The 9,405-nt window shown below is 46.4% G+C and overlaps 1 protein-coding gene across 2 annotated transcripts in view; it reads right to left on the bottom strand.

Annotated features, from left to right (window-relative positions):
- Positions 1-1,160: 1,160 nt before the first annotated feature.
- IFT43 (intraflagellar transport 43) overlaps positions 1,161-9,405 on the bottom strand; it is a 46,202-nt gene continuing 37,957 nt past the window's right edge. The window contains exons 7-10 of one of the 2 annotated variants that reach the window (XM_054067461.1): positions 5,696-5,768; positions 4,235-4,310; positions 3,817-3,879; positions 1,161-2,978 (exon numbers count right to left, since the gene is read on the bottom strand). In XM_054067461.1, coding sequence (XP_053923436.1) covers positions 2,868-2,978; positions 3,817-3,879; positions 4,235-4,310; positions 5,696-5,768 — 323 coding nt within the window. In that variant the 3' untranslated portion in view covers positions 1,161-2,867. The remainder of the gene's footprint in view (positions 2,979-3,816; positions 3,880-4,234; positions 4,311-5,695; positions 5,769-9,405) is intronic. The other variant, XM_054067462.1, reaches the window with a different exon arrangement.

Here is a 9,405-nt window from a genome sequence, read left to right as displayed (position 1 = left end):
TTGTCACACTTAATAAAACAGCCAGCCAGAGTCCCTTCAAGAGGCTCCAGGCTGGCAGGCAGGCTCTTTAATGGAAGATTGCTGGGTCTGGCTATTTTCAGCTTTTGTTTACTTTTTTTTCCGGTATTGTTTATGCTGTATCTGCCCCAGCATCCCCCACAGACAACAAACTCTATCTAGTAAGGCACGCCAGCAAGAAAGACCATAATCCACCAAGAAACTCTACAAATACTGTATCGACCATTATATGCAAAACCTGAAAGGACTGGGAATTCATTTTTCCTTTGTGCACTTCTTTTACTTTGTCTGTAAGAAGGCTCCCCATTTGCCCTGAATAGGGTAGGTATTTAGAGCCATTCAGAACCCCAGCAAGTCCCGGGGCGGACACCCCAGTCCCGTTAGCTGAGCTAAAAATGCTGTTGACAACACACACTTCAACAGGTTCACAGCTCCCTCTCAGCAATGCATGAGCAGAACAGAACAAAGAGCAGACAGGACACGAGACTCTCTACACTGAATTACCATCTTCAAATTGAAGGTGGGAAACACTCACCAGGTACATGAAAGACACGTTTGAATCAAGCATTTGAGGTTCCTCATTTCTAACCCTGATTCTGACACGGATCTGCTGGGTGGCCTTGGGCACACTCCTGCACCTTGCTTTATCCATCTGTGGAGACAGAAAAGGGATTATTTGCTCTATTCCTCAGCTAGGCACAGCCAAAAGGGCTGAGCTGAGTTGCCAGGAGCAATGTTCTGAGCTCTCACTTCTTACCTGAGGATCAGGTAGAGCTACACCTTTGCAGGCTACAAAAAAAAAAAAGGTACACCTTTCATTTCTGCCTTTATACACCCTTTCCATGGGACTTTTCAGAAATGCGGGTTCCTGAGGCCAACGCGCACTGGTACCTCACCAGGAGCCAAGAGCTGGCTTGGGCATGCAAAAGAACCTCACTGTTTCTTTTTAGCAAGGAGAGTAACGGGAGCGAGTTGTCCTCTGAGAGCACCACCACCTGAGAGAGGAGAAGCAATAGGTCTCAGTCCCCTGCCCAGCACTATAGAACATGACTGTGGAAGGAAGGTGGGTGGAAACAGCTTGCTGGAGGAAGGCCAGGAGCCAAACACTCGCCTTCCCTCCTCCAGCTGGGAAAGGAATTGAAAAGACATGGAAACAAGTCTCAGCCTATTAAGTTTATTGAAGGAAATTAAAGAGGCAACTTGATCACAGTGCACATAAATACTGAAGCAAGGAGAAAATATCTGACAGCATGGCTTAACTGGGAAGACGAAAGCATAAGCAGGCTCAGGGAACAGAAGATGAAACTCAAAAACTGAGCCTAGAAATAAAGCAAATTTTGAACCACCTATTAGAAAACCTAACCAGGGAAGACTTTCAAATATACTGTCTGCCTTTCTAAAAGACAGGGAAAGCTCAGCCACATCTCGCTGGACTCTGCTATGGCTGTATCATAGCAGGTCAGACCAAATTATCAAAGTTTCCTCTTTCTGGCTCGAAACAGAGAAGGCTGTGATATTTTCCAACTCCAACTCCACCCGAGTATTTGCTGAGCTCCCAAGGTCCCAAAGTGGGCACAGACCTGGACCACACACACTTACCTCCCATCCCAGAGCATCCCTGCCCAGGGTTCCAAGCCAGAGGCTCCTTGAGACAGATGAGCCTCTCCCTTTTTTTTGTGGCCCCAGACTGGAATTCAATTGCTTCTCTCTTGTCGGTAGAATTGTTTGGCGTATCAATTCTGATATGAAATTCTGCAGAGTACTGAATTCATAGCAAGTTATTTGACATTTGACCTGTCCTCCCATCAGTACAAGAGTGGGAATGCAGTGCTATATTAGACTGACCAAAGAAGCTAAGGAAAAAAGCACAGCAAGTCTTCCTCCCAGCGCCTGCACTGCTCCCCAGAACTATATAGCAAGATTCTCCAGCAGGACAAGGCTTTGAAGGACATTGGCTTGGAAGTAATGTTACTGTTTCCTGCAAATAATGACCACAGTTCTATGGGGACAAAGCATTAACAGCTAAATGGATTTTTCTTTAGATGACAATGAGAGTGGGTTACTTGGTTCCAAGGAGACACCCACTAGGGAGTCACCTTGTTTCAGAGCAGCAGGCTCCATTCTTTCACAGAGGTGGAATAAACAGTATTTTCTTTGCAAACTACCTATTGCCTGAAGCTATCTCCATTCGGGATGTGATCTCACCTGATTGCAAAAGCTAAGTGGGGTTAGGCCTGGTCAGAACTTTGCTGGGACACCTCAAGGGAAAAAAGAGGTGCCTTAAGAAGCGGAGTACTGGCAGTTCAATAGGTGACGCTGCTTCCTCTGAGTCAATACAGAGGTAATGTACCAGGAGAGAAGCTAAACTAGCAGAGGATGGCTGGAGGCTGCTGGATGAAACCTAAAACAGGTACCCTGAGAATCTGTGGCATCTGTTGTGAGGAAGATGGCAATGTTGATGTCCCAGGCAAACAAATCCTATCAGCCTAAGCTTCTCTGATACCCATCATTGAAGACCACAATTGGTAAGATTGTCCACCCCAGAGAAGCTGCATTTCGGTAGAGGTAAGATTGACTGTTGCAGTTATCTATAACAGTGCTAGTGAGGTGGAAGTGACTATTCATAAGTAAATATTTTATTACATTTAGAATTCTTAATCTCTTTTGAGAACAAATATTTTTATTACAAAATACCCAAAACTTCTCCCGAGCCAGTCTTCCCATGAAACAAGGTCCTACTTATTTTCACATCGGAAATAAATTCTCAAATACAAACAAGTGAATAGAAAATTGAAGTGCTAAACTGTTTACAGGGGATGCATGTATGAGATGTCTTGTGTGTCAGTGCTCTACGGCAGACTGAGGTGGTCCTCTCTCTCAGACTGTCCCAGGTCCCATTCAGTCACCAGTTCTGAGGACACCTCTGTGAAAAGACGGTCCCAATGCCAGCTGACATCATCCTACCAAGAGGAAAAAGACAAACATGCTGAAATGTTACTGGTGACACTCAAAGGTCTCTGAACAATGCCAAATATTCGAGATGAACAGCAAAGAGAGAAACTAAATGGCAACTGCCCCTGCCAGGGAAGTCCCAGATTCAGTTGGCTGAACAGGAAAATGGGAATCTTAGCCAGAACAAAATGTGAATCCCTGCTACGATTTAAAGATTTTGACAGAATTATTCATATTCCAAAATCCCATCAAGGACATTTTTTTTTATACTTGTTAATCTCAGATGCTCCCAGGCAGGGTGTAAAGAGGAGCCATAAAAATCTTCCACACTTTTGCATTTCTGTTGAAATATTTGCAATTCTAAGCTGCAAAAATCTTTTGTTGTAAGTCCTGAGCTCTTGCCCCCTCTCACTTGTATTGAGGTTGTTCTGTCCTGCTTAAACTCATTCCTCTGCCCAAATCCCAAACGCTTTCTGCCTTTGTTCCTCTGTACCACCCTGCAGAATTACCTGGAGCTCACGGTGGCCACCAACAGACAACCGAGCACTGTTTCTGCAGGGATCTGTGACAGCGCTGGGACCTTCATATTTTCTGTACTAGCTCTTTCATACTGAAGGAGACCAATCCTATCGACATCATAATCTCACAGAGAGAAAGCCCTATATATCTTTAAAGTGATCTGCTGGGGAAATCAGACCTCCATCCTCTTGGAGAAGCTCCTCTTCACAGCCTCCTCCTGATATCTTTCTCCTCCACCCCATTGACAAAGGCTTACTTTCCAAGTACAGTCGGAGACACATAAGAAGCTTTTGCTGTGTTGGTGTTCCCGCAAAATAAAAGACTCACCTCTTGTAGTTCAAGCTCTGGAGCCAAAACTTTGGTGAGAAGTTTCAGGTCAACCTCTCCATCCTATGAACACACACAGTCAGTCTTGCAGACAATGAGAAAGCGGACACTATGATCTCACCAGATAGAGACCAGCAAGACGCTAGAGTTAGGCACTGTATTTGCCTCATAAAGAACAAATACTTTGTCCAGGACAGCAGGAGCCTCATCTGAGCAGCAGATACCATCCCCACACCATTTACAGGCACAAACAAGGATGAAAGCCACAATGCAGAGAGGACGAGACTTGGAAGCAGACTGCAGGTTGTTTGGTTGATAGGCCTGCGTATTTTATGCAGCTGAGTATCACTGTGGAGGACAATGGGAGCCTGGAAGGACAGGGATTCTCACTGGTCATCCCACAGCAACATCCACTTACCAGAGTCTGAAAGGCAGCATAATTCATGAGATCTTTGTCCAGATCATGGTAGGTCAGCACTCTGTTCACCTGTACACTGCAAACAGAAAGGGTCAAAGAACCAGCACAGGTAATGGTGGAAGCACGTCTGAGAAGAAAGGTTGCACGAACAGGAAATTGGTGACACCTATCTCAAGTGTCCACATCACCCATGTGTAATCTCAAGATGAGCGTCTCCAGACAGAAGGAAATCTCATTCAGCAAATGAACAGTCATTGACAAATCTGTATGCCAGGTTGTACACATGGATAAAAGTAGGATGTGGATTGACCACAGATTCCCTCAGAGAAGCCAGCACACTAGAGAGAAGTTTCACAGACTACCTGCAAGGTCCAGAAAGAAAACAGGAACATAGTGAACATTGGAAGAGCCCCGGCAGGCTCTGAAAGCCCCACCATACAAGTTGCAGTATAGTTGGGACTTTGTGATTTCCACATCTGAGCTGGGTCACAGCTATTAAATACAATTTCTTAAAAGCTATCCTCCAAAGAGAAACATGGTATGGGGGGGATGATACGGTATTTCGCCATGCTTCCCTTTGCAGGTGATGCAATACTATAGAAAAGACCTATATTAATTTAATTGCTGTTTGTGTTTTTCTACGAAAATTACTTGTCTTTTCGGTTGCAGGGAGACTATGGATACAGGAGAAACAGATAGGATTATAAAAAAAAGAGAGAAAACAAAGACATGAACTCCAGCGAGAGATGAAGTAATTTTAATTTTCTGCTATGAAGTGTCATTTATTTTGTTAATAGCTATTTAATTACAATACCTACTCCATACTTTCAAGAGAGGCATCTGTGGTCAGGCATAAGATATCCTACCTCCCCAAATAAAGGTCAATAGAAATCCCAGTCTGTATCTTGACAATAGGCCCAACAGAGGAGGGAAAACTTTACTGATATATTTAAGACAGAAACCTCAAAACTTCCATTTTTTTAAATTTGCTGGTCTGCCTTGAGCTAACCCCCAGACTGTGCTGATAACACCTTCAAACAACAAGATTGTAACTAAGCTCTTGAGTAAAAATGATATCCCATGGAGGGCAAAGCAGCCTATGACCATTCATAATCAAAGTATGTCTGATAATACATGCGCACTGGATGCATTTGAGGTCATATAGGCAACATTAAATCAAGTGATTCCTAACTTTTGAGTTTGATTCTGCAACATCAAACATGCTACTTGAATGTAGTTTTTGTATATATATAGAGAATATGCAGTAATTGCTATCCCTGTGTAAGAGGAAACAAGAAGGTCACAGTGTTCGATTTGGAGCCCCACTGCTACAATACACTGCCCCAAATGCTGCTGTGCTGAATGGCACTGCTGCTGACGCCCGGAGAGCGTGAGATAAGATGAAGTTTAATTTCACCAACCATTTTGCACTGCCTCAAGAACACCTGGCAGTGGTCCTACCTGGGGGGAGCTGCCACTTGCATGGCGAGGTCTTCTTCCTGGACTTCCTCCAAGTCAGGGATCACGGGAATGTCTGCAACAAGAGAAAGCAGCAGCAATAAGCGGGGAGTGTTATGCTCTCTTCTCACTGGAGACAAAGGTCTCCTCGCTTCACAGAGATAAAACAGCCCGTTTCTTACTAGAGGAAAACACAAGAGAGTTATGTAGCAATGATTAAAAATATATTGTTTAATATTAAAACAAGGCAATAAAGCTGTGAAGCCTGGGGTCAAAAGAAATCTTGCAAGAGGAGCAGACTTGGGCTGGGCAGAACTCCACAGCCACGGACTGTGCATTTGCACACAACATTGAAGCTGAAAGAAGCCAACTGCACCAAACGCTGCTGCCTCACTGCTTCATTTTAAGACTGGCATGAATTTGCTTATGAGATACGTTCTCATTCGCTCGGCTCAGCCGCCAGCCACCCAGACTCTGTTAGGAAAGAAATGTGGGGCAGAAACTGAAAGAAACCATGCAAAACTACACGCTGAAGGAGCTGCTGGCTGGGTCTCGGAATGCGCAGAGGCTTGTGACCTTCCTGGCAGCCGAGGAAGGAAGTGCTGGTGGTCCGGCAGATACAAAGACTGGGGAAGACTCACCTAGTTGTAATGATATAAACCTTTTCCTGATATCCAGCATGACCCTGGAATGGCTGATGCCTAGGTCACTGGGTATTCCCGGCACAAGAATACAGCAACTCCACCAAAAAACAATGCCAGAGACAAAAGAATGGAGGAGGGACTGGGAGCACACTGAACCCTGCTAAAGGAGCAAGGCTCTGGGAGCACAGCATGCCTTTTGCTTTGACTATGCCTTGTAAACAGTTGGAGATTGAGAGAGCAAAAACGGAGAAAGGAAGAGGGAACTGGAGGCGCAAAGCAAGGACGAAGTCCACCAGCATAGAGGTCCTTTGAAGATTCAAGGCCACAAAGGCTCTGCAGAGATCCTGAGCACTCAGGCTGCGGAGAAGCTGGTGGTTCAGCTCTGAGGTCTCACCAGCACGCTGTGCCGGCTCTGCAGCCAGCAGGCTGCTCCCAGCTGCCGCGGCTATGCCCAGTTTTGCAGCCCAGTCTGAGATGAATATTCAGGAGCTGGAGAGACGTTCCCACCTGTGGCACTCAGGAGTCCAGGCAGGATCTTCCTGAAAAGCCCTTTGTGGGGCCACTTGTCAGAGCTTTGCAGGCACTCAGCTGCTGTCCCCTGCGGAATGGTCGCTGCAGGATGGCAGGATGGGAGGCAGCCCTTGCCCAGCTGCAGCAGGGCATGGGTCAGCCCAGGCCTTGGCGTGGTGGCGCTTTGGAATTGGCCACACAGTGGGATTTCTCGCTAATTGGCTGCCTGGTGGAAGGCTGAGCAGGACAGGGGCTGCCACAGCAGCCTGGCCACGGCGAAAGGCAGTGACAGCTCGGCCAGCCGCAGCAGAGCTGTGCCCCCCAGCTCCCCCGCCGCCCCAGGAGCAGGTGCCTGCGGAGCAGCTCTCCGACTGCAACAAACTTCCCAAAGACATTTAAAGGGAAACTGCAGCAACAGGCCCCAGGCTGTCCCTCAGACGGAGCAGTCCTGCAAGAAATGCCTGACTAGAGCATTGCTGGGCATTTGGGGCAGATCTGTCTCCCCTCTTGTAAGGACGATACACAGAAGGAGCTGCTATCCCACTGGCTTTTCCCTGGGGGGGCTCCCAGCTCTTCATAACACTTGCAGCAAAATGTAATTACGGGACAAAAGCATCCCCATGGACAGGTAGCTGGTAAAACCTGGAAATGTCAGAGAAAACCCCTGTATAGAAGCAACAAATACCACGGAGGGAATATACTGGTGAGACTGGTCCAAGGGGAGGAACGAAGTACTGTGCAGAGGTCCCCTGTTAGGTCCAGGCAAATGGCATGGGAATGAGAAAGAGTTTAATCTTTTCTGAGCTAATTTATCCTTTTCAGCAGAAGACTGTGAACGTTGCTCAGCAAACATTGTTCAGCGTGGAGAAGAGGAGACTCCAAGGAGACCTTATAGAGACCCTCCAGTACCTGAAAAGGGCTACAAGAAAGCTGGAGAGGGACTATTCCTAAAGGCTTGTGGGGATAGGACAAGGGGGAATGGGGACAAACTGGAGAGGGGCAGATTGAGACTGGACATTAGGAAGAACTTCTTCACTGTGAGAGCAGTGAGACACTGGCCCAGGTTGTCCAGGGAAGCTGTGGCTGCCCCATCCCTGGAGGTGTTCAAGGCCAGGTTGGATGGTCCCTCGGGCAGCCTGAGCCAGTGGGATGTCCCTGCCCATGGCAGGGGATTGGAACTGGATGGCCTTTAAGGTCCCTCCCAACTCAAACTATTCTATGATTCTATGATTCTAAACATAACTAAATGAAGAGCTACCTGGGAACAGAGCTGTCCTTGCTCATAGAACATTCCCTGTAGCAGGAGGAGGTCAGATCCTTATCCTCTTTCGAGAGCAGATACGTGGAAGGTGTTCGCAGCAAAATGTATGTCTTCACTGGGTGCTCATTTTGGCAGCTATTTCTGGGGTTTCCTCTTCCTGGTTTCCTTTTATTTTTTCTGTTGATCTCTTTTTGCACTACAGAAAACTGTAAATCTAAGTCCCTGATCAGTGATGTCCCTTCCATTTTGCAGGTTCCCAAAACTTCCCAGATTTGCCAGTGCTGGTTATATTTTATTGCCATTTCATTCCATGGAGACATTCCCAAGCCCCTCGCAGCACACTGCCTCTACTCTCTCTTAACAAAATCTAGTCAATTTGGAAATTCTTTCCAAAAGAAATTCAATATTTTAGAGGTGCTTTGAAAATATTTCAGACAGAAGAGCTGCAAACGCTCTGGGGGCTCCTGCCAGCCTCTCCAACAAAGGCCAGCATATGCTTGTTCTTACTGCAAACTGCGGGTGATTTTGTCCATTTCCAGGCAGAAGCAATGCCCTTTAGGACTGTCAGAGACTGACAGGAAACAGAACAAAACCGCTGCAAATTATAAGAAAATATCAGCTCCCCAGGCTAACTGCTATCAGTAGCAAATCAGCCCTGAAATATTGGGGTCTTTATTTTCCTTGTTACTTATAATTTCCCTCTTCCCTCTGACAATTCCCATGCTGCCACCTCTCTAGAATCTCTCTCCCTTCTCTCTCCGTACAGTTTGCCAAGTGTCTCAGTTCTCAGTTCATCATCAAGGACCCAGCATTTCCCCTCCCTCAGTCACCAGCTGCCTAATTGCTTTTGTTGCTTTCCTTAGGAGTCACATCTTTTCCTCCCAGTAAGCTTTGGCAACACAGGCAACTCATGGCACTACGTCAACTGCAAACGGAAGAAGCACGTGGGCTGCAAGAGTGCAGGCATATGCTTTACTTTCAATATCGTCATTATCTGCACTGAGGTGACATACAACGTTAGTACATGCAGAAATGTTCATGGGACCACGTTCCCCCCAGTCTCACACTGCAGCACTCATATAGCTTTTCCCAACAAGATTACATTACAAACTTATACTCTGTGTACCTTGTTCTGTGACCCACTTTCCCCTCTCCTCTTCAGTGTGAGGGTTTCAGATCATTTTCCATCACACTGATTTGGTGCAGAATCTTGACACATTACTGCCCAGACTCTCATGCCTGAATCCAGTGCCCAACTTCAGAAATTACCACACAACGTACCTACATGCTAAGAAACT

The sequence above is a fragment of the Cuculus canorus genome, chromosome 5, assembly GCF_017976375.1.
Source record: "Cuculus canorus isolate bCucCan1 chromosome 5, bCucCan1.pri, whole genome shotgun sequence".
NCBI classification, from domain to species: domain Eukaryota; kingdom Metazoa; phylum Chordata; class Aves; order Cuculiformes; family Cuculidae; genus Cuculus; species Cuculus canorus.
The sequence above is the reverse complement of the archived record's forward strand: the minus strand, read 5'-3'. Positions and strand labels throughout refer to the sequence as shown.